Here is a 25,689-nt window from a genome sequence, read left to right as displayed (position 1 = left end):
ACCCAACTGCACTGTTATGTGCAAAAGCAGTCACAGACAAAATGTAAACAAGTGGATGTGGCATGTTTCCAGAAGGAACTGTATTTATGGACACTGAAATTTGAATTTCATAAAGTGTTCATGTTACAAAATATTATTCTTCTTTTGATTTTTTTCCAACCAGCCTTTGCTTGTGGGCTGTACACAAACAGGCAGGGGGCTGGATTTGGCCCATGGACTTCACTTTGCTGAGCCTGCTCCAAGTCAGCGCTGACGATTGGGGGGACTCCCAAGCAGGCGTCTCCACCAGAGAGGGGACCAGTTTGATGGGGCCTACTTCCTAGCTCCTACCACAGAACCTGGGTCTCGGGGCCCACCCCATGCGTAACTCTTCAATGAGTTGCTTGTTTTGTTTAAAAAAAAACAAGAAGTTCCAGAAGACTGGGTTTTAGAGTAAGACATTGACCTGTTGCTTAGAAAAATACCATCCTCATACATTTCCCTATCTTGAACGACTCATTACATACTTCCCATTCATACAAATAAGTAAATTCTGCAAGTTCAAGACACTGAGCTTTTCTATACAAATGGTAGGTCAGTGTCCACCTCTCCATCTCAGCCTTGGCTTTGGTTAATCCCTCTTGGAAAACTACAGGAACTGGAAGACCGATAAGTTAACATTCTAATTCAACAGAGATCACAGAAGTTTCCTACCATCCATCAAGTGTTTAAGACTCAATACTAATGACTTTATTCATTTATTTCTGGAAAGTAACAGCTCTAAGCATAAGTAATGCAGGGAGAATAGAGAAGTACAACATGAAGCAAGATCCTAACAATTTAAAAATTTTGTAGATATTTAATTCATTAAATTCCTGCCCTTCCCCTTATTTCTGCCCCTCATCCCTCAATTGCTGAGGCTTCTAGAAATACTGACTTGGTAAGTTGCAAATTTAAGTAAGTGATTGATTTCATCTCTCTTTCCAATAAAACACACAAAGAGCACCCAGTTTTTTGAGTGAGAATGACCAGCCTGAGAATTTCAGGTATGAGAAGAGAGATCCATTGCACATTTCAGCTTTCGAATCACCCACAAGTCACAAATTCCAGAGTTTTATTCTAGGGCATCCTGATAGGCAGAAGGCATATTTGGGGAACAATCTTGTGATTTTAGGCAAAACAGTACCTATATAAAGTACCTATATCTCTTTATAGGAGAGTGAATTTGGATTTCCACAGCCAAAACTGTCATCTGCTGCTCAAATCCTGGTAGTGATGGGGATGGAGAGAAAACAGTGACCACAGTTTTCAAGAGTATCCACTCATACGAAAGCCCAACAACACACAAAGAACTGGCCGTCACAATGAACAGAGAAAAAGATACTCTTTTCCAACGCTGAAGAGATCCTACTCTAAAGCACAGCCTCACTTTCTGCATGGGGCCTGATCTGAGCTGCTATACTTGCTCGCTGGTTCCCTCCAAAGTTTCCATGTGTGTCCAGATAACCTCCGGTTTTACAACAGGGAAGCAGAAAGCAAAGTGTAATGGAGAGGAGGGAGGGGGAAGCACTATCTCTACGCTGTGCAAAAGCAAGATAATTACAAAGATTCCTCTGTGTTCCAGGTTTTAAAGTAAGGTGACCATCTGTCCGAGCGTTCCCAGGATGGAAGGGGTGCCTGGATGCAGGAGTTTCAGTTTTAAAACCAGGAGAGTCTGAGTCAAGTAGCTGGGAGGCACTGATTGCTCCAGAAAGTCTCTTCTGGTCCAAGTCTTTGGAATTTAAATGCAACAAATCAGGCAAAACGCCTAGCACGAGGAAGGACACAGGCCCTACACTAAAGAAAGAACATGAATCCCATCAGTTTACTGAAAATGATGACAACAAAGCTCAAAACCCACTGGCAACAGAAATACTACAAATTATCTACGGGCTACAGAAGTGAGAGGCCCATTTATATGGTCCATTTTTAGCTGGTCCATCAAGGCCAGAGCTCAGATAAATGAAAATATGTGGGGGAAAGAGTCACAAAGACTGGTTAACACCTACAACCTAGAACCTAAAACTGTCAACAAGAGGCCCCCTGTCTGAGCTATGCACAAGTCCCAAAGGTTGTGTGAAACAGAAACTTTCTAGCCTAGGACAGTCCTCTGCTTCCCAGCTGAGTGCCTCACCCCTTCCAGGAAAAGAGCTCACTGCAAACCCCTCTCATACAATAATACACTGAAATCTGGACCCCTTCTTTCTCAACCAAATGACACCCCCAATCACCTACAGAACTGCTTTCTACATCCACAGTTGTCTTCTAAGAGGAGAGTGACAACCACATACATTCACCCAAGACCCCGGTCCTAAACTTCTATGATGTGTTAGGCAAAGATTCAAGTCAGTCGTCTGTCCCTTTTCTTTCTCCAGTTCCAGTTCCAATGCTTGCCACGCGCTGGCTTTCAGAATAATGATCTCACAGCCCTCTAACAGTCTCCCATTATTACAAAGACTGGGTTTCCTTAGTCAACTGAAAGGCTCACCTATGTCAGAAAGACGTACAGTAGTCATTGAAAAGGTTACAATGCTTCTGGACTGTTCTGACTGACCAAGATTCTCCAACACCCCACTCTTTGACAATGAGAACAGACGGAAATATCAGCAAAAGAGAGACCTCAAAATGTTGTCACGGCTTAGCCAGGTCCAATCCAGCCAACTGGCTGCTACACAATACATAGAAACATCAGGACTTCTGATTCTAGTAGCTAGTGTTTTTCAGGTGGGTAGAAGATAGAATGATAAATAATAATAATTGGACACTACACCAAGACATCAGCCACATTTCTTCTGGAGGTCCTAAGTATCCCAAAAGGACACTGATAATTCAGAAATACAGCAGGTTCTTGAGTAGTCATTTAATTCAACACCTTCCTTATAATGTTGATGAGATGCCATAGGCACTTAACTACAGTAACATTGGTTTTTGTCACATAATTTTACTTAAAGTCACAGGATCTACTGATGGTGTAAAGTGAGAACTTAGTGCAAATTAGTAATAAGCAAATAGACCCTTAAAAGTTGAGGATAAAAGTGGCCAAAAAAAATCCTACAAAACAGGGCTTCCTACCTTCTTTTTGGAGTGGCTTCTTTCCTCCTCTTTTGTGGCTTTGCTATTTTTCCCAGCACGAGACACCTTCTGGTCCCCAGACTGCTTGATGGTGATCTTGATCTCAGGTGGGCATATATAGTTCTCCAGGTTCTTTGGCGGTTTCTTAGCCCGCTTTGTCGTCTGAATCTTCAGCTTCAGACTCCCCTCCGTGAAGTTTGCCTCCTTGATAGAAAACTCCTGTTCTTCCAGGCCATCGCCTGCCACCCACTTCTCGCTGTCTGCATTGGAGTTGGAATCCACATCCCGCCCTGAGCCCAGCTCATCCTCTTCCTCTGGCTCCATGCGTTCTCCGGCCACAGGGACCCCCTTCCCAGTTCCTGGAGCAGAGAGCAGAGGTTCTCCTGCACAGCCTGGACCAGTCGGGGTCTTGGCAGAGGAGACAGGCAGGAAATCCGACTCGCTCCCCCTTTGCCGGGAGCCGCTTAAGATTTCCCTGGACTCCATGACAATCCTACAGTCTTCAGGAGTTCTCAGGAGGGGGAAGGGAAAAGGGGAAAGGGAAGGTGAGAAAAGAGGACACCCAAAATTCCAAGGACAAAGTGGTCCAGCTGCTGGGTTCAGAGTCCCAAGGATGGAGACACGGCGAGGTGTTCAGAAGAGATCAGATCTGCAACTGAGAAGGAGAGAGATAATCAGCCGAGGCAGGGAGAAAAATGACCTCAAAGACAACTCAATCTCAGTTCCAGAAGCCCTTTCCCATTCATCAGAGGCATCTGAAAAACCGAAGGAAAGAAATCAGATCAGAATGTGCACGTCCCCACGTGGATTCAACTGGAGCAGAGGGGACAACATACACAAACACATGTGCCTTCATTGAATTGTTATCAGTGTGTATGGCTGTGGGCCCAAGGAAAACAAAAGAGGCAAGCCCTCCTGTCCAGTAACCAGCTAGAAGTTTCTTAAACTGAAACCACAGCTGGCTGAGTCACCCGCAAACCCAAGCATGACGAAAGGGAAGTCTGAAGTGTTGATGCTCAGGTCTGTGGGAACTGCATTTGGTTGACTTCTTGTACCACTTCCCACACAGATGAAAAACAGTTTGCAAAGCTGAGCACGACAGCCCCCGAGGTGCCCGGGCCAAGCTCCCCTCCATCCCCTCACAGGAAGGACAGTTGGTCAAGGTCCTGACCATTCTTTTTCCTTATCACTTTTCATTAGGAGTTATTTCAATTCTGCAAGTCCAGCTGACTTCTTTGAAAGCAACTGTAAAGTTTAGGCACAGGCTTCAAAACAAAAAAGAAAAAGCAACCTTAAAAAACGTTTCCACTGACACAAAAGATATTTAATCTATCAATTATTTACATAAAAATAGTCATTCGGGACAGTTTTAAGTCTCTTTCTGGTCCTTAAATAAAGTGGCATTACATCTACATGGCAACGAAAAAGAGAAAGGGAGAGAGGGAGAGAGGGTAGCATTTCACAGGCCTGTGGAAGTGTCAGTAAATAGCCCCGGCCCTGCTCCCCACCACCCTGCCCCCACCTGCCCCCATCACCACCCCATGCCAGTATGTTTGATTCTGCCTTCCTCGGAAGGAAAAGAGAAACATCAGTCAGGCCTTGTCCAGACCATCAGAGGGCCAGCTAAAGCACCTTTCACCTTTATCCACTCCTTGTCTCACCATTCATCATTTTCAGACCAAAAAGGAAGCCCAAATGCTCATTCTCCAGCCAAAACCTAGAGCCATGGGGTTGCACCAAACTTCAAAACACCATCTCCTTCCACCCCTATGCTGTAGGTGAGGTCACACTCAAGCCTCTGAAATGCCTGAATGCTCTCAAAGTTTCCCAACAGAGGACATTATTGCACACCTTAGGTTTCTACCATAGAGTGCCCAGCAATTTAAGTAACTGGTCAGCAGATGTGCCCACCATAAAATCCCAACGATGCCTGCAAAGCCACCTTCAGAACAGCCAATAACTGGATCCTGAAGACGGGGGCGTGTATGTTCTCAGTGCATTTTCAGCTGATGCCCTGTGAAGACGTCAGCCAGCACGGTGGTTAGAGCTTCAACGTGGACCTGAACCCCAGAGATGCCCAGGAACATACTCAGCTCCTGGAAACTGCTCAGCCCTGCAGAAAGACACATTTATAACTGCCTCCACTTAGGGGAAAACCCAATGAATGTGGCATTTCTGGCAGACAAGAAGCTGCCTAATGAGAACACGAGCATCTTTGCTGAAGCTGGCAAACTCGGAACAGCCAGCCACCCATGCTCCATGCTACAAAGGGACCAAGCCCCAACTTAGGACCAGGGGAGGGCAGTTAGACCAGATGACACTTGATGTTTCATTCACCTACAAGATTCTTTGTCTCATCTACACGGATCTGCCTACCTACCCAAGACCTCACATAATTTTTTAAAGTTCACATTGAAGTCAACATTCACTGAGGCCTCTCTTCCTCATATCAGGTAGCACACTGGCTGTCGGAGACACCACGATGCCCTAGAATACACACCTGCTGGTCAAGCAGTAAGAGACTGGTAGGTCATTCTCGACTTCTACCCCAGGGCCATACAAATTACAAGCTGTGTTTTCTTATGACTCCCCCTGGCAGGAATCTATAATGTCAGATTTTAATTCCATGGTACCTACCTATAGAGCTACCCCTGAGTCAGGGCCAAAGGCCAGGTGCATTCCCCATAAAACATTCCTGCCCTAAACCCATTTGGGTCTTTGAACTACACATAGGACAATGTACATTGCAGGTTCAGTGATGAGAGAAGAGGGTGACACCTAAACTTTAGAGGAATGATTAGATGTGTAAGGTTGGATATATTATTCATATTAATAAATTACCTTCTGTTAAAAAATGGCTCACTTCTGCTTTTCTTATATTTAGCTGTATAAATCATTAACTAATTGATGTAGAAGACAAAGCTCCAAAAGTTAAAACTCAAGTAGTAAAAGGCACACAAAAAGAGAAAACTCAAGAATGTTTTCAGTTCTCCACAAAATCCTAGGACATGATAAAATACAAGGAGGTTATACTCTAGCAAGTAACTTGAAAAATAAAACAGAACAAATTTTTATATGACCTATAATAAAGGACAGGAACAAAGAGAAGAGAGAGTGTTTTCCACTTGGGCAAGGTATACACAAATAGATGGAAAACTACCCCAGAGGGCTTCAAGGAGAGCACAGAATATGGCTTTGACCTTGAAGGTCTTGAATACGTAGAGTGAGCAGGAAGGAGGAAGAGCATGAATCCAGGCAAGACCTGGGGCAGGAACATACAAAGTTCAAGGAAAAGACAAGTGAGGTTTGGCTAAGAGGCTTGGTACAAAATGGGGACTGGTGGGTAGCATGGCTACAGATAAAAGGCTACAGCCAGATCACGGGCATTCTTGAATGTCATGCTAATTAGTTGGATTTTTATCTTACAGGTAATGGGAAAACCCATTTAGGGGATGTCAATAGGGAAGGGATGCTATTAAGGCTATGCTTTAGGAAGATAATCTGGCATGTGATGTGAGCTATGAATTAATAGAACCTGATATTAGAAGCAAGGGGGTGGGGGCGGCCGTAACGAGATGCTCAGCTGAAATTCTGTTCTTGCCACACGAGGACCTGGACCACAGCACTGTGAATGTGACAGAATAAAAACCAGGGACAGGACAGGAATGCCATCTCCAATAATCCTAATCTTCAGGAACACATGAATTCCAGACTCTTCGTTCAAGTTTTTCACTTTAAGAATCCAGTCTTAGGGTTCATTAGCCACCGATCTGCATTCCCTTTTCAAGTCATACCAGTCTGCACAGTAGCGTTATACTCTCAGAATTGTTTCTGCCCTAGTATTTTTACAGAATCTTTCCTTTTATCTCCTCCCATCAATCCAAGCAATGGCTTCTCATGCAATGGGTGCTCTCTAAATGTCTGTTGCATGAAGGAATGAATGAACAAATGAACAAGCAGATCCCAATCCTCCCCGTATTTCGAGTTCATGTCCAAGTCTTCCCTTCCTAATGGCCATATTTTGTAAACTCTGGACCACAGCATTCACTCCCCAGCCTGACTTCCTCTCACCCAGCTGCACAGCTTGCCACTAAATACCGGTCTTATCTTGTCTTCTCATTGCTTTTAGTACACACATCTTATTCCATTTCAGTTTTAGGCCGAGGTAGACTGTGACTGTACAACTCACATTCACCTCAGCACCCAGTGTGGGCCTGGGCACTTGGAGAACTTCTCACTGAAAATGAATTAGCCCCGTGACAGTTGTTCCAAATCCCGTGGTTCAAACCACTCCAACTGCAGCTCCACCCAACCAGGCCTTGCAAAATCCTCCACCAGTGCTGAGGATTATAACCCAGCCCCTCGGGTCCACGTGCACTCCTCACCTTAGGAAAATAAAAAGAAGCTTTCAAAAGCGAAGAGCAGAGAAACCTAACCTGTCTGTTTACTTCTCCAGCACACAAAGCTGTTGTTCTCCATTCGCCTCCTCCCAGCCCTTACCTGCCATCCCAAAGTCACAGTTCAATTTGTTGGTGAGTCTGGGAGACAACTGCGAGCCCTCTTGGGTGCGCCCCTGCCGACACGCGGGTGTGAGCACAGGCACTCACTGACTCACTCACACACTCATGAGGAGGGAAAGCCCAAGCAAGGTGAAAACGTTTTGCCTGTCACATTCCAGCAGTCAGCAGCTCCTCCAGAGGGGGCGGGCACACAATGGACACTCTGTACTTGGCTCAGGCCTCCAGTCCAACAAAAGTTAACCCTTCCATGACTGCCCACGGGACACGGAGGAGGCTGGGCACATAGGAACAATGGAATGGCTTAGGAAACAACTGGTTGTGAGGTCCCAGGGGAACAGAGGGGCAAGAAGGAGAGGGAGGTGATACACTTAGGAAGAATACTGGGACAGGAGTCCAGAAACTTGGCCTCTTCTCCTGGCTCTCTCCCACTGAGAGCCACATTGAGTCCCTTATGCCATACTTATCTCAGCAATAAACGGAGTGGGATCAAGGTCTCTTCCATACTCGAAGACTTTGTAATCTACTCTGCAAGCCGCAGACCTATGGGGACACTTCGAACTGGACAGAATAACCTACAGGATTATTTTTCTTAGGGACAGGGGAATCATGGCCTAAATAAGCGCCTAGAGGTAGCTTCTCTCCCCACTTCACATACTCAAGATGGAAGAATTTTTCCTAGTCTAAAAAAGTCTCTACCTGCAGTCCTGAAGAACTCTTAACTAACTGCAGAGTTTCACGGAAATGTAAATTTTTCAGCCCTGCCTACTGACTATGTAGTCTTCGGGTCTGATGTTTTCCCAGACAAACTCTATAGAATGTCTTCTAGCACTTGAAGTGATGGAAAATGGGGACCAGCCTGTTCTGTTTCCTTTGTGGGCAATGTGTTTTAACTTGACCCTTGAAGGCATTTTTCATCACTGTAGAATTTTATTAATGGCAAAGTGAGTGTATTGTTCCTTTTATTCTTCCTGGAACACAAGTTTTTTGGACCTATAGACGTAGGTTCTTTCTCTCTCAACAATGTTCCCATCAATTATTTTCTTCATTATTTCTTCTGTTCAATGGATCTCACTCCTTTCCAGGTTTGTCCTAAACTCCTAGCTCAGAATTCTCAGCACTGTCTCCACTTCTCTCATTCTCTCTCTTACTGTGTTTATCTCTTTATTTTTCACTGTGGGACGGTCTGCCCTAATCTGGCCTACACACTATCAATTTAATTTGATTTCACCCCTCCCTTTGCCTTTATTGACTATGAATTTTTAGTTCTGTTATTGTACATTTTGCATCCCTGCGATCTTTCTTTACTTTATTCATCCTCCTCTCTGCTGATTCTGATGCCTTTGCCTCTCAGAACGCTCCCTCCTTCTTACTTTATGTTCCTGTTCCGCCAGGGTCATGCTTCTTCCTGCTACAGGTGTCTGGAAGCTTTCTAAAATTCTTGCTTTGCTCTTGTAGTAAATAATTACCCTGATACTGTCATTGTTCCTCTCACTGTATTTTGAGCCTCATTTTGGATTGTTTCTCTTTACTCATGCTTCAGTGAGGACAAAGTCACAGGGCAGTCTTGGTCGACAGAAAAGCCGGTCTCCGTTTGATTCTACCTTCCATCCATCTTGAAGCCAGTCAGATCCTCCTCTCAGAGCTGATGCTGTCACCAGCGATGTGATCACCCCAGTTCCTAGTGAAGAATGACAGTGATGTGCTGAAGCCAGAGCCCAGAACTCCCGAGAGCCTACCAAGGGAGTGCCTTGTCAACTTTACATTCAGTGGTATCAAGGTGATATGATAGCTTAAAAACCGTCCATGGTAGGAAAGGTTCACATCACAGGAATCACCACACTTAAATCAAGGCTTTACAAAAATATGGGAAATAGGCCCTGGCTGGTGTGGCTCAATGGATTGAGTGCTGGCCTGTGGACCAAAGGGCCGCCAGTTTGATTCCCAATCAGGGCACATGCCTGGGTTGTGGGCCAGGTCCCCAGAAGGGGGCTCACAAGAGGCAACCACACATTGATGTTTCTCTCCCTTTCTTTCTCTCTCCCTTCCCCTTTCTCCAAAAATAAAAAAAAATCTTTTTGTTTTTAAATCTTTTTAACAAATCTGGGAAATAGAGTATTGGGCATTTACTAGGGTGCACAAACAGTGGACATCTATCTACTCTTGTTTTGCTAGACAAAGAAGCGATCCTTCTGCCATATTCTTCAAACTCTAAAAGGCTGAAGCCACAATATGCACTGTTACAAAGACTCTTTAGGTCTGTGTCTCAGAGCTTTACTCCAGGAAAGTTCTCTGCTCAGAAGTCAACGCTCCTTTCACTCCTCTCAAATCTCTCTCCTGCAGCCTTGCCCTTTGTTTTCTGAGAGCTGTGGACTTTGGGAATGAAAGCAATAATGTGAGAGAAGAGACCATCTTTAGTTGTTTTATTAACACTGCCCCTGTAGTAGGCCTGATGACTACCTTCCAGGTTGACAGAAATTGTCAGTTTCTGATCCTAGGGGGCAGAGGGTAAAGAAAGATGGAGGGTGCGCCTACCTGACTACAGATAGGCAAACACTTGTCTTTCCAACCCAGGCTCATTACCCTATAGTTAGGAGAATCCCATCTCAGCTTCTGGTGATAGATTGTCTGACTTTGGCTTCAGGGGTGATTGGGCATTCCCCTCTCTCTATGCCTTGTAAGGTATTCTGGTGGCGAGTCGGAAGTGACTTTTCCAACTTGGGGTACTTTGCATGTATCTGGAATTCTCTTCCTGATCCTCAGGTTAATGCCTCTTTATTACTCAGGCCCAGATCAAATCATACTTCCCTGAGCTGCACAATGCAGAGCAGGACTCGCAGCTTTGTGCCCTTATTGCATAGAATTTTCTTCCCTAGCATATACTGTGTTCTATAATTAGTGCATGGGCCACTCTTGGTTTCAACGCTGCCTACCCCACTAGAAGGTAAGCCCTCTGCGGGTAGAAACTGTTTTTGTCTGGCCCACCCCAGACCCCACCAGAGCCTGGCACAACGGCTGACCCATGGAGCAACACTCAAAATTATTCACTGAGTGAATGTTGAATGAGAGTCTGTGTCAAAGGCCAGCCAGGTGCCATGTGACTTAGGTTCCCACAACTCTGAATGATGGGTCTCTGAAATCCTTCCTGCTGCAGAAACACCCGGAGTCAGTGCTCCATAAACACTGATAAATCGATCAAGTGACCCAACCCTTAGCCAGCTCTCAATCAGCAAGGGCAAAAGCAGCTGCGCACCACAGTTCTCTGACCCTGCAAACACGCCAATGGTCTACAGCAAAGAATGAAACTCAAACTCGGTAGTGTTTTTACAATACACACCTGGGCGGTACTTCCCTGATCACAGTGCACCTCCTCCAAGCTGTGATCCTGATCACTGCACCCACCACATTTCCCAGCAGCTTCTCCTGAGCCGCAGCTCCCCCAAATCCCACTAATTCACATCACTCCCTGAATCCCTGCTACATCCTCTGGCTGGCCTGCCCGTTCTCCATTCTCCATTTGGTTACCTCTAAGTCATCCTTCAAGAACTGGGTCAAGTTTCACCTCTATTCCTTTCCCCTTGTGTGTACACATATGCATATGTGCATATGCACACACACCAGTCTCACACTCACACTCACAAATAGTCTGGCTCAGACTTCCCTGGGCATTCTGCTATCAAAGTGCTTGGCAAACTGTATTGAAATGTTCCATTTACTTATTTACCCCTCCCCCCATACCAGGACTGCCATGAGGGGAGGGGCTGGGTTTGACAGACCCTTTATCACGGGTCAGAGCAAGATGGACACAAGCAGTGAGTGTCCAAAAGCATGTATGGAAACGTTTCTCCTGGAAAAGAATGGAAGTAGCACCAATTTGATGTCACGGGTTTAGGTTATTCAGCTTTTCCTTTTCACTTGGTAATTGCGTTCTTGGAAAATACACTTAAACTGTTCAAGTTTCACTTGGAAATTGGGTAATAACTCTACCTCAAGGTTGTTTTAAAAAGTAATGGAAGATTAAATAAGATACTTATGAAAGAACCTGTTGGGATCACCTTACTGCATCTTCAAAATTCCGGGGAAATCTGATTTACTCCCAGAGTCTGTATCACCCATCATCGTTTGGCTGAATGCTGCCTTCTCCTCACAGATCCCCCAGCGAAGCCTGAGGGACAACCTTCTCCATTTCCCTCGACAATGGGAAGCTCATAGGGGCAGTTTAATATGTACCTGCCAACTTCAGTATTTTGATGTCGTTGAGTGTTGTTTTCCTCTTGTTCCTAGTTTGTTTCACAGAGGAAATAAGACTGAGTTCAGTCTTGAATTCCAGATGCAATTCCCTGCTCCACCATTTGGCACTGGTGGTCTTGGGCAAGTCCCCCTTTCTCCTGGTCTCCCCACCTTCATTTGTAGAATGATGGGTGTGATGCTGTGAATTCTGTGGCTCCCTCCAGCTCTGGCTTTCTCTGGTGCTGAGCTTTACCTCAACAGGACCCCCTCAAAGACAGGATTGGCGCCTTAAAATTTCTTAATCAATTTTACTGGTTCTGCAGCTCCCCCTGGCTGAGCGTAACACAAAACTAAGAATCAGGCCCCGATGCTTGGGGATCTCCACAACTGGGAAACAGAATCAAGCTTCTGAAGCTGGAGGCTGGGCACGCTATTTGTTAACCAAGAGTTCCGGCTTCAGCTGCAAAAGTAGTGCCTCCTCTGGGAACCAGGAACACAAGGCAAAGGGATGGACAGAGTCTTGGGTTCGGGCCCTCGGGGAAGCCTCTCTCAAGCACGGGACGGGCTGATCCTCAAGCCTACACGTCTGAGCTCTCGCTCTGGCAAATCACCTGTGGCCCGCACCTCTCTGTGCAGTTTAGGACGGCACACAGCTCAGTGAGAGCAGGGCTTAAACACAACCAGGGCCCTTCAGGGGCCTCATGGGTCTAATCAGGACGACAACCCTGCGATGCTGAGACCTGCCGTCACTTCACAGCCATGAGGACGACAGTCTAGGAAGGTTAACAGTTTCCTTATGGGCACACACTACCTGTGCCAGATCACAATCGAATCCAAAGCCTGTGCCTTTACTTGTACATCATGATGTCTCTAAAACATAAAGTGATGCCCGCTTTCAACCGAACACTCTTAACGGCTTCCCCAGAAGTGGGCTCCAAAACCAGCTTGCCGTTGATTTGCCACACAAACCCTCTGGGCATCCGTTTTCTTACCTGCCCTCCTAATGTCTTCGCAGAATCTTACCAGGAAAAAGTAAATAATGCATGCAGAATAGCACCTCAATAGGTTAAATATCAAAGGGAAGACCTGTAAAAAGTCGATGTGGTCATCACTCGCCCTGTGCAAGCAGAGTGGAGCGATCCACGAGGTGAAGAAAAGGACTCTACCTTCTAACAGGCATCTCGTACACAACGAGGTCTTTGAGTTCACCCATCGATTTAACTCTGAGACGTACTCATCTTACAGGTAAGAAAACTGAAGTTGAGGAATTTATTGAAAGGACAGCAGTAGCTCTGTCTGATTCCAAATGGCATTTGTTTCCCTTTGGACCACAATGTCATCAGTGTTTAAATGCCCAGAATTAGTAGTCACTTACACTCTGGTCCTCCACCATGCCGTTAGTAAACTGGGAATGAAAATGACAGACTTCCCCAAAGGCAGTGGGACTAAACTGAATAATCAAACAATAAATTTCACACTCTTTCTTTCTCGACCCTCTAATTTTGCCTCCATGCCTTGCCCAGTCTTAAATCAAATCCCTCAACTTCATCACCATTTGACTCAGCAATTGCTTTTCTTGTTGTCAATCGGACATAAAGGGTCATCTGTCACTTACAAGTTTGTGCTTCTGCCACAAAAGAGATGCTAGGCATAACCAAAGAGCTAACCAAATACTAGCTTCCTTTCCCTTCCTTTATATTTCTCATTCAGCATCCTGAACTGTCATTTCAATATTGCATTTACTGAAAGTCATACATGTCTTTCTCCAATTATACATTAAACTCCCAAAGATGAGTATCATAGAGCTCTTTGTTCCTCAGAGGGGTTGATCCTCACTCATCTGAATGCTTATATGTATTTGGGGGTTTTGTTTTAAAGAACACTCTTTGGAATGTCCCACTGAGAAGCTGGAGGCTGACAAGAGCACGGGTGGGCAGCCTAGTCAGAGGTCAGGGTTCTCTCAGGTGTGGTGGGTGCGGAGGTTCTCTGTCCCGAGCACCCTGTGCTCGCCTCACTCTGAAAACTCCGGCCATGGCTCCCCTCCCAGCTCAGGGGAGACGTAGCTTCGGCCTGTCCCTCCCAGGACCCCATCCCATCCGTCTTGCTGCCTGACACTCCACAAAACCCTGGTCTCCAGGAAGCGGTCTTCGGAAAGCAGTCTCCTTTGTGCCTCTGCATTCGCAAGATCAGTGTCTGCCCTGCTGGTCTACCCAAGACAGTCCCATTATTCAGGACTCAGCCCAGGTCCTGCCTGCCCCTTGAAGCTTTCCTAGTCTGTCTAATCGCTGGGGGTGCTGGCCTTTCCTGAGATCCCAGCAGAGTTCAGTTACTGGGCCCTAGACGACTGTCCACTGCTGTTCCCTCCCTGGTTTTCAGAGTTCTTGTGGTCTCTTCCACTAGACTGAGAGCAGACACAAGGTTCTCTCCATCTCTTGGGGTCCCCACAGCAGCCAGCAGAGTCTGGTCATACTCATGTTGAAACGTTGACGAGCAAACTTTGCCGAATCAGAGGGTTGAAGCGTTGATGAGCCTGAACAAAAACTCTGGACACCCAGATTGGGACCAATTTCTAGGGCCCTGGGGTTCGTCCTGCATCCTGTGGTCAGAAGACCTCAGACCGCCAAGATGCCGGCTACAGCTGGCCAGCCTGTCCACGCCACCCAGCTGGACCCCCATCACCAGGGCTGCCCTGGTCCCCCTGCCGGATGCAGCACTCCTTTCTTGTTGCAGTTCCAAAGCCAGATTCAAACTTTGCCCCACCTCTGCTCTTGGGCAAAAGCTACTCTACCACCAAGAATGTCCCCTTCTCCTAATTTTCCCATCAAATCCAAATCACATCCTCCCCAAAGCCTTCCCAGACTACACCTTAGCCCTGGTCACACGAACAACGTAATTCTTCTCAGGTCAGGCTCCCGCCTTGGCTGCGGGCTGCTGCCTTCCATCTGAGCTAATAAGCGTGTCTCTCCAGAGACACTGTCCACTCTCCACAGGCAAAAGCCACATCTCACACCAGACCTTTCCCGCCCAACAGTGCCAGGAACAATGGCTCACACAAGCTGCAATGCTGAGACTTTAATAAATATTTGAGGATCAAAAAACCGACTGTAATCGAGCTCTAGAGTACAAAATAATGAGCGGAAAGCAGGCCCACGGGGCTTTCACATCAAATCATCCTTTTTAGCCACCATTATTAATCAATACTTTAAAAAAAAATCAAAGCTCTCATTGTTCAAATAACAATAGGTCACAGACACAGCCACCAACAACTGCAAGGGGACTTGCCACCCAGATTTCATTATTTTGCTACAAGCACAACAACAGTGCCAGCGCTTCTGATGAACGTGCTGAGGCTGCTGTGCTGGATGCATCAAATTCAGCATCTCCCGCCTCCATATCTTGCCAGCTCCAAGTGCAAACCCCAAGCAGCTTCTTTCCACTGATAGAACTGCACATCTCCGACCGAGGGAAGGAATAATGAAGAAACTGCTTCTCACTCAGCTAGGCTAACGGGATCACGTACCTTCCCCCCCTCCATCCTGAGTCCTAAGGTAAAAGCAACTGCAGCATCTCTGTAGCTTGCAGAACATCCCTCTTCCTCAACAGCCAATCAGCGTGCCTAGGGTCAGACCTCTAGCTCAGTTTCCACAGAACCTCAGGTCAAAGCCCAGCTTCCCTGGTCCCACCTCAACCCAAAGCACAGAGGCCTCTCCCTGGTGCTGGACAAACTGTGGCTCACTCCCTTTGACCTCAAAATGCATGCATACCAACTCACTAGTAGTTACCGAACACAGGCCAGGGCAGGGCAGGTTCTGCTCTGGGGACTGAGAAGACACCCCAGGAACACAGTCATGACTCCAGTCTTTGTGCCCAATAAAATCTAAACACACACACACGCACACACAAATAACACCCAGCCTCCTCCATCCATGAGGTCCACCAAGTAACTACAGCAGGGTTTCCAGATGCCTACTGGGTACAGGAAACAGTAGGAAACAGTAGCAAAGCCCAGAAAGAGAATATATTCTAGATTTTCCAGAAGCTGTCTTTGTCTGCTTCATCTCCCTTGTCTCGGCTATTTCACCAAAGAGGACCAGTTGTGAAAAAAGATGTCGAGAGGCAACCTTTCTCTTCCTTCCACATTCTTCTTCACACGGAGCTCACCTTCTCACCTCTCCCTTTGCGGTGTCCCAAGTCTGGCTCTCAGTTCTAAGTGGAGAGCTTCTCCTGATCCAGTTTCCCCTCCTGTAACCTAGTTCCCCAGAGTAAACACTTAGCAAAGTACACTACTCCTCAGGGGGGTTGCTCTAGAAGGGTGCTGGGCCGCCACGAAGTAGAACCGCAGAATTTCATAGGAATCAAGTCCTTCCACTTTAACGTGGCTCCAGATAAAGGAGTGGAAAGGCACTGTCACTTGTCCAACACGACATACTACTGAGTGGCCAGCCCGGCCTGCGGCAGGCCTCTCAGGAGCCCTTCCCTGGAACTGTCCTCCCTGGGTGCATTTCTCTGCTCAGCCTTCTTTGTCACTGCAGCCAAGGCTCATTCCATCACCGAGAAGTGGGGAAGCCCTTGGACCGAGGAACCGAGAAGTCTGCTGGGTTGAGTGCCTGAATGAGCACTGGTGGACAGAACATGCAATTGGAACTTTTAGAGAAAGTCAAGAGCTCTGTGTGCTACCGTGACGATGAGATTCTAGTAGGCACTTAATAAATATTTGACGATTCAAGGAATGAGTGAATCAATGACTGGTAGACTATACATGTAGTAAAACATCATTAACTCTTAGGCTTTGAGGGAGAAACCAAGAGTGGGTGATTGTCCCTGAAAGATAGCCAAACACATAAAAAGCCATTAACCTAAGTGGTTATTATTCACTTCGTCTAAGAGGTCCTCACTGTGTTGCTTCACAGTGCGGAGCTTCAGCTCACCTTCAACAGCCCTCCCTGTTAACATTCCATCTTTGCATAAATTCTGAGATTCATTCACGCAACAGAAATCATTCAGTAGCAGGGGCAGGGCTTCATGGGGTGAACTTGGCTCCTTCCTTCAAGGACTGACAACCTGGGAGGTAGTGACAACAAACAGAGAAGCCGCAGGAGGAGGTTGCCAGGCAAGTGCTTCAGACCTGAAGTGCTCTGGAGACCTGAGGCGCTGAGAGGGGGCCGGTCCGACGTCCTAAGAGGCAGACATTCTGGCTGGACCAATCAGGACACCTTCCGCAGAGGAGGTGGTGACACAGAATGAGCTGAGGAGTGGAGGGTGGAGGTGGACATGTGCACAGAGTGCCCCTGGTCAGCAAGGAAATCAGTGTGGCAGGAGCGGAGGCTGCGTGTGTTGTGTAAAATGGGGTTCACTAGAGAACACTGCCAGGTGTCTGGAGCAGGCTGCTAAGCCAGGTGCGCCAGGAATCGTGGGAAGGAAAAAGAAAGACGGGTGATCCAGAAGAGTCAGGGAACAAATGGACTGTGAAGGCCCTCCCCAATTCCAGGGAAATCACTGGGTTTGCTAGGGCACAGGTAATCCTGCTATCAACTTGCCCCTTTACAGAGGCTAAAAATTCTGTCCTGAATGTCCCCCCGGCTCAGTCACTGTCAGCCCCTGATGGACACCCTCCCCCTCCGCCCTCCTCTTCGCCTCCCCTCTGTGTGTCTCTAAGTCTTTGTCCCTGTCCCCTTCCCATTCTTAACTCCAGCATTTCCTAAGCATCCACACATCCTGGAGTCCAAACCGGATGTTGCCTGAGACACAGCATTTCCAATACGCACTGCAACATAAGCATCCACAAATCCAACTGATTTTCTTCATCAGTCGCCTCAACTGTAGAAAACCACCATTCCCTGACTGTCTTAGAACCCAAGGGGCCCCTGTGGGCATTTCTGGTCATATCAAGGGGTTATTCATCTGTGCGCTACGGTGACAAGGATCTCAAGACCAGCTTCCAGGAGGCAGCATGGAAATCCTCTCAGAGTTCAATTACAGAAATTAGCGGGCATTATTTAATCCTCACAACCCCTGTGAAGTAGACAGGGTAAGCATCTTTATCCCTATTTTACTGATTAGGTTACTGAGGCTCAACTCGGTTAAATACCTTGGTGGGGGTCATTTAGCTGGGAAGTAGTGGGGACAGGATCCAGAGCAGACTTGACACTTCAGGTGTGATATTCTTCACATTTTTTTTAAACACAGTTGCCTGATCCCAGTTCGGCCACCGACTCCTGTCATTTGCGCAAGTCAACGTATCAACTACCACAATGAGGACAAAGTGCGTGTCTGGCCTCCTTCCTCAGGAGAATCAAGGGGAAAATAGGATAGGAAGATATTTTTGAAAAGGGCAAAGTGCCACACATATGAAAGGAATATTTTCGATGAGAAAAAAAAAAAGTAGGTTTAGGGAAACATTTTCCCAACCTGGCAAAGTCCTGGAAGTCTTGTCTGCTCACCGTTCGCTCCCCATCTCTCCCTGGCGCGTGGGGAGGCAGAGGCCCCCGCATGCTGGCAGGTCGGCTCAGCCGGCTTCACCTCAGTGACTGTTTCACACAGGTCTGCCCCTCAGAATCTGCCATCGGTCCCTGGGGGTTATGGTTCCTTCCTCCCAAGAGATCCTCTGATGCCTGCTTACCTTCTCTACTTTTTAAAAATATTTTTAATCCTCACCCAAGGACATGTTTATTGATTTGAGAGAGAGAGAAACATCGATTGGTTGCCTCTAGTAACCAGGAGTCCCTTAAGGGGATCAAACCTGTGACTTAAGTATGTGCCCTGACCGGGGGTCAAACCTGCAACCCTCAGGTGTAAGGGATGATGCCCCAACCAGCTGAGCAACTCAGCCAGGGCTCAGCTTCTCCATTTGATCCTGGCATCACTGGCTCTGAACTGGACAGGAAGTCAACTGTGGGTTTCTAGGCCAAAAGACGTTTTTTTAAAAATAACGTTACCTCAACCTTAGAAGGCACCCTCTAAGGGGGGGAAACCCACTTTCCAAGGGAAGCTGATTCAATCCGAACCTTTAAAACTTCCTGATGAGAACTGTCAGGGCCACAAACTTGGACTCAGTCACCTAACTACGATTACCAGCCCCCCCAAACTTGATATTGCCCCAACTTGGTGTGTCAAAGGAGGCTTCAGAACTGAATGGGCGGCTAAGTGAAAATGGAAATGAAAACTCAGAACCAGACAAGAATGGAGGATGGCACTTCCCCCACACTCAAAGTACAGTCTGCGGGCACCTTGGTGTTTAATTTTCTGTCCCAATCAAGCGTTTGGCTGCCTGAAGTGTCTGCGGTGTCACGAAGAGTTTGTGAAGCACCAGGCCACCTTTAGAAATAGCTCTAAAAGAGGCCTAAGCCAGTGGCAATGTGCATACTGATAGTGTTCCTTACCTAATGCTGGCCCAACCATTTTGGAAAACTCCCCCAGTTTCATAATGTGCCACTGCATAGGAATGGAATTCAGCTGTTTTTGTTCCCTTCTTCAAAGGAACCCAAGGACCAAGCACAGAGACATGTGGCAAGGACTCTAGGAGGCTTCCTGTTTTCAGGGCAACTCTCCAGGACAACAGCAGCCTCCTGAACACCCACTCCACCCCACCAGAACTGTCCCACTCGGTGGGTCCCGGAGCAAACTCGACAACGTCATACCATGTGTTAAGGCGCTGCAGCTCCTGACAATGCTAATATGTTAATAAAGATTTACCCCATCCTTCTGGAAGGAGCAGAGCTGAGGCAACTCGAAATGCCATCAGCAAAAAATTATTTATCTCCCATTCCTGAGCAGCAGAGAAAGCGAGGTTTCATTGGCTGGGTCTGCCTTCAATAGCTTTCTGGTTTCAATTAAAACTTCAAGTCTCCAAGGGAAAAACTGGCATTCTGGGAGGCTGAGGCCCGGCCAAGTTGCAGTGACTCCTCGGGAACCCAGAAGGGACGTCCCATCCATCTAGCTACTTCTCCTCTTCCTCCTCTTGCATGAGATAAAGGAGCTTCAGAGTGAGATTGAAGTACAACTAAAACTAATGACCAATGGAAAGAACTCGCCCCTCCTGGAGGTGCATTAGTGTGTCAAATACTGGTTGGGCCTCAAATGGAACTGAAAGTCAAGGTAATGGCAGAAACGGAATTGGGAAACCACGGCAAGTGCCCACCTATTTATTTCTTCTTCAGCAAAAACTCCTGCCTCCTGCCTCTCCCCACTGACCATTTTCAACTAAATTCTGCAAAGATTCCAGGCACTATTTTTCTCTTTCCCTACCACTGCCTCTTAGGACAGATGATTTACAAAGTAGCTTGCCATTAATCATACAAGTACAGGGCCAGAAGCTCTCATGGCCCCAAGGTCTCCTTGGTTCACCCAGGGGCACCCCGGGCTTCCCCTGTGTGAAGTCCAGAACCAAGTCTGCCAACAGTGCCTTCCTATGTAACATTCTGATGTTAACATACAAAAGATCGGATTACAAGTCACTTGTCTAGCCCATTCATGAACATATAAGGCAGCTGATATTTTCTCCAAAGCCAGAAGTAGCCCCTTCCTAACCCACACGGCTGCCTCCCAGCCACTCTGCCTTATGTTCACTACACGCCTTCCCCTCCCCCACTTCCAGTTTGTTTATTCCAGTGACACATCTATTTTCCCTGCTAACAGAGACAAGTCAGTTTCCCTCCTCTGGCTGCGGACTGCATTGGCTCACCACCTCCTCCCCCCAGCCCAGCTCAGGTTACTATAGAGGCAAGCAGCTCTCCCAGCCCAGCTCTAACCCCAATTCAACTTCCCAAGACTAAAACATTTTTTTAAATTAATGGGGGAGGGGAGACGGTGTGCAAAACAGCACTTTCAGAGTACCTGATCTTCCTAATTTCTCAGTCTATACTCTTTGAAATTTGCAAATACTGTATTCATTCACACACTTCTGATCCGTCTGGACCTGCTTCTCTTCTAGCAGGAAACTCGATTAAATAGAGAAAGAAAACACAACATCTTAGACTTGGTTCTGAAACCTGGGATTCCCAGGTCAGAGCAGAAAAGATCCTGCCTCCCTCAGGCTGCCTTGGGAGTCTTGGGATGGTGGAAGCCACGGAAAGCAGGAGAAGCGGGAGACAGTGACCTGGGATTGTGAACTGGCTACATTTTAAAGTGCCACAAACTTTCTCCTCCCTTACACGCCTCTGGGCCAGTTGGCCCCGCCTCCCCATCCCACAGCCAGACAACCTCTAACTGGGGTGTGCAAGGGAAGCTCTCCCAGTCCATTCAGGTCTGGCCCCAGTGGGGAAGATGGGGCTTTCACAGACACCACCCTTCCTCTCCAGGTCCCGCTTTTGAACCCCACCTCTTAACACACACACACACACACACACATTTGCAGCTGAGTATGAGTTCAGACCGGGCAAATACAATTGAGCGGTGTGAACTAGAGGAGGGTAAGACATGGGGCTGAACTGCCAGACAGCTTTAGTGACAGCTACTTTATAAAGTTTTGTTTTGTTTTGGTTTTTTTTACAAATCTACAGGAAAAGCAGGCAAGTAAAGGAAGAGAATGAAAAAATCATGTAAGAGAAAAACAAGCAATATTATATTTCCTTAAAGACCATGGACTCCAACCAAACTTCAGGGGAAAGTGTGGATTGGGGGGCGGGGGGGGGGGCTGAGATGGAAAAGTATCAGCTGTAGAATTCCAAAATAAATTGCCCTTTTGCAGGGATAAAGAGACACACAAATTGGCCTTTTAGCATTAGACGTCAACCATGAGATTATCAGGACAGTTTATTCAAAGCGGAAACAAATCGGAAATCCTTCCCTCAATAGTCCTTTTAGTCTGATATACACACCCTCAGAACCCCCCCACACACACACACACACACAACACATAAAGAATAAACGCAGCATCGGGGGCAGTAAGAACCCCCCTGCCTGGCACTTCCAGGACCTCTAGCCTCATCTCCTACTTCCAATTGCACAACTTTCTGATCTCCAAAGAAAATATTTCCACTTGGATCCGATTTCAGAATTGTTGTAATTGATGTGGGTCAGGGGAGAAGGGGTGTTTGTGTGTGGGGAGGGGGACTGAAAGACAGCATTTCGGCAGTTACTTATTTTTTTAGAACCAGCATGCTCTACTGATCAGAAATTGCTATTATCCAACAATGCTTCCATCACAAACAGACACCGAAAACAGCATCACCGTCATCACCATCTTGCTATAGACCTGCCCAGTCCGGTATACCTGACTTTGTCTCTGTGGAACTTCTCAAATAGTATTTTAGTCAAAGAGATAATGATTTGAAAGACAAAAACAATAAATCGATACTGAAGGGCTCCCTTTCCGGAGTGATTTCCCACTTGGAAACCACCAAACGGGGAAGTCTGCCCTTAATTCCCAAGCCCACGGCTCCTCTTGAAACACACACAATGCGTGCTTTCAGAAAAGGCATTCGTCTGCTTTTAAGGGAATTCTTGTCTTTTAAGAGTCCCAAAACCAAAGAGCACGAGAAAGATACTCGGATCCACTGATTAAGATTTTAAGAGAAAGACTAACACAGAGCCACAACACAAGCACACACCAACCTTCGCCGGCTGGACCACTCCGTCCCTGTTCTTCTTTCTATTAACGATACGTTAGATTCTGATACATTTTCCCCCCCAAAAAATCCAACTAGGTTACAATGTAGCTCTCTAGCTCCACTTAACCTGCAAGTTACAAAGAGAGAGGAAAAAAAAAATCCTGCCGCCTTCCCACCCCTTTCCCTGCCCCCTCCCCCTCCGAGTCCACTCCAACACCAAACCCGCCAGCCCTGGCAGCCGGCGGCAGGACCGGGGGGGTTGGGGAGAATCAGATTAGGCGAAACTCAATAAGCTCCCAGCCCTGCAGCCTGAAGCGTCCACCATCGCCACCACCAACGGGCCACTCCAAATGAGCCAGCATCGCTGCCCACCCGTGAGCGGGCCGGAATCGCGCCCATCCTCGGCAGTCTCTCCGGGACCGGCATCCGCCCCCTCAGCCCCGTCTCCCCCTTCCCGCCCCGTGCAAAGTCAAAGCCCCGGCGAGGCGACGTTAACTTTTGCATGCCGGACACACACACACACCGACCCGGCCCCTGGCGTGCGGGGACCCGTGGTGCGGTGGGAGGCTGGGCGCCGGGCTCCCCGGCCAAGGTCGCCGCGCGTGCTCACCCATGTCCCGGCGGCTTCGGCTCCGCTGGCCCCGGCGCTCGCTCAGATCCCGGCTCCGGTCGCTCGCCCGAGCCCCCAAAGGTGCTGCTGCGGTAACTCCATGGCGACGAGCATCTGTCAAACGGCGAGTCGCGGGCGTGCCGCCCTCGCTCGGGGGGCGCGGGGGCCCCCGGGCGCGCGGAGGCGGCGGCGGGCGCCCCGGCCGGCCCCGCGCTTCCCGCCCGGCGCGGCCGCCTCCGCCGCGCCACCGATTTATGGAGAGAGATATCAAGGGGGAAAATGGCGTCTCCGGAGCCCGAGGAGTCCTGGAGTAATCACATTCACACACACACGCCCGCACGCACACACTCGCACACACTTGCACACGGGCGCGCGGCGAGCCGGCTAATTTTAGCAGAAACCAAAAAAAAAATTGTATGTATGTATATTCCCGTCTCTCCGATCAATGCTATTTTTTTTCTTTTTCTTCAAAGGCTGGTTTGGAGCTTTAAAAAATGTTGCCGGGTTTGGGCTCGCAGGAGGCGGCGCGCGGAGGGCGAGGGCGCTTTTGCTGAGCTGTGCAGTTCGGTCCGCGGCGCCGAGCTGCCCTGCCGCCCGCTCGCTGGTCCGCCCGCTGTCGCTAGTGCTGCCTCCGCCGCCGCTCCATGGCCGCGCCCGCCCCGCGCCCCCGCCGCGTCCCTTCGCCGCCTGCCCGCGTCCCCGGCGAGCGCTGGAGTGGGGTCGGGCCCGTGTGCCTGCCTCCCGCGCCCTCTCCCGAGTCCCGGAGTCCTAGTGAAAGGAAGGGGGAGGGCGCGGGCGGGGGAGGGGGGAGGAATGGAGCGGCCGCGCGGCGGAGCCCAGCGGGGACCGCCACCCTCGATCTGCCTCCGAGGGGGCGCGGGAGCCCACGCTGCTCGCCCAACGGACCGTGGGCCGCTTTCCCGGCTGGAGCCCCGGGAGGCGTAGCCAGTAACGAGCGACCTCTCCCTCACCCTCCCTCTTTCAGTGAATTTCGGTTAATTTCGATCGATTGGAGGGAGTGGGGCTCTTGCCGCGGGAGGAAGAAAACAGTTCGCGGAGGCTGCTCGGGGACCCCTCTCTGCCCCTTGAGCCCCTCCCGCTCCCCAGCGCCCTCGCGGCCCAGTGGCTCCTGCGCTCCTGAATCAGCCGCGGAGACTGGGCGGCCGCAGGGACAGCCGCGGGCTCGGCGCCGGTTCCCGGGCTCAACACTGCCACTATCTGACACAACAGGAGCAGTGTTGGGGGGGAGCTGTGCGCCCAGGCGAGAGATGTGATAGGCTCTGAAAACTGGGTGCATTTTTTTAACCTGGTAATTACATTTCACTTTCAGGGGGTTATTTTTTGTTAGGCGACATATATGCATTCAGATGCTTGTGTGCATTCTCCTGTTATTCACAAAAAATGGATACTTGATGATGGGAAAGACACAGAGAGATGACAAATGACCGTTGGCATGCAGGGTGGTGGAAAGAATAAGGTGGAATGTCTCAGTTCATACAGAGTATGGTGATATTTTCATCTCTTTGAGTGCCTATAGTTGGGCTGCAAAAGGGGATCATTTCCAAGCCACTCAGTTGCAATCTCAGACCACTGGGTCATGGGACTCCTCAGAGACAGGTCCACACTATAGGACAAGATAGGACAGGTACGATTCAGGAAGGTTTGCAATTGATTTTGCCTGAAGACCTTAGGTAGAGTGTTCTCAGAGCTCTGATTCTGAGAGGACTCTGGATGCCATGCTGAGACACCTTGGACATTCGGTTTGGAGAATGATTTGGCAGTGACTTGAGGATGCTACCCCCCCCCACCACCACCTACAACCGTATATCAGCCATGTCCGCCTGGATTGGCTGTTCCTTTGAGTTCTGTCCCTGAGCATCTCCGCTCTCCTCGCATTTTTCACAGTAATGCTGCCGTGAAGTGGGATAAGAGACTGGGTTGGAGGACCCTCCAACTCATCCTGGTCTGCGTACTGGATGAAATTCAGTCTGATTCTCCACAGAAAATTCACTCCTCTCTGACCCAAATGACCTCCCTGTCTTCTTCCCCCCACCCCAGGAATGTCCTGATGGGCCACAAACATTTCTTCTGTTACTCATCATTGCCAAGACCTCTGTTACACCCACATCTTAGTAGGTCTCCCACTCCCCTTTGTACTGGAGTATTGTTTTAGTGGTAAAGTGATGTTTACATAGAAAAATCATCAGGGCATATGAGCTGGTGATAGAAGTCACAAAACAGAATGCCCAAACAGTCGTCCTCTGTTATCAGATGACCTCTGCCCATTCCCCTGTGCACCTAGATTTCTCTACGAATGTTGAATGTTCGCAGGGGCCTAAGCCTGTGACAGCCTAACCATTTCCTACCCTTTCCAAATTGAGAAAGTGAGCCCCCAAACTCAGAAGTGTTGGCCCAGGAGCACACGACGGCCTGTTGCTCAAGTCCTTTCTGTTCTGTAGCCGAGGCATACGCACAGGGTCTTCCTGTGTTGTGTTTCTCTGAAGTGCGACTCCACGAAGCACTGGTCCTGCTAAAGCATTTTACTGTAATCGATGGTAAGTCTATAAAATTATGTTGGGGCAGACGTTTCCCTGAGATGTCACCTGCTTAAACCCATCATCCTAAAGCTGAGGTAGGAGTAGCACAGAGACGATGGACTGTCCAGGGTCTCAAGGTTAAGGCAAAGCCACGCAAA

General features: G+C 48.4%; 1 protein-coding gene across 5 annotated transcripts in view; it reads right to left on the bottom strand.

The window, feature by feature from the left end:
- Positions 1 to 24,102, bottom strand: part of SETBP1 (SET binding protein 1) — a 348,149-nt gene extending 324,047 nt beyond the window's left edge. For 2 of the 5 annotated variants that reach the window (XM_037033633.1, XM_037033637.1), the window contains exons 1-2: positions 22,995 to 24,101; positions 3,091 to 3,745 (exon numbers count right to left, since the gene is read on the bottom strand). In XM_037033633.1, coding sequence (XP_036889528.1) covers positions 3,091 to 3,576 — 486 coding nt within the window. In that variant the 5' untranslated portion in view covers positions 3,577 to 3,745; positions 22,995 to 24,101. Of the gene's footprint in view, positions 1 to 3,090; positions 3,746 to 7,590; positions 7,709 to 22,388; positions 22,476 to 22,994 lie in introns of those variants that run through there. The other 3 variants (XM_037033621.1, XM_037033624.1, XM_037033622.1) reach the window with 3 other exon arrangements.
- Positions 24,103 to 25,689: the final 1,587 nt, after the last annotated feature.

Source organism: Sturnira hondurensis, unplaced genomic scaffold (assembly GCF_014824575.4).
Source record: "Sturnira hondurensis isolate 20B ecotype Veracruz unplaced genomic scaffold, ASM1482457v3 Scaffold0001872, whole genome shotgun sequence".
Classification (NCBI taxonomy): domain Eukaryota; kingdom Metazoa; phylum Chordata; class Mammalia; order Chiroptera; family Phyllostomidae; genus Sturnira; species Sturnira hondurensis.
This window is presented reverse-complemented; position numbering and strand designations above follow the sequence as displayed.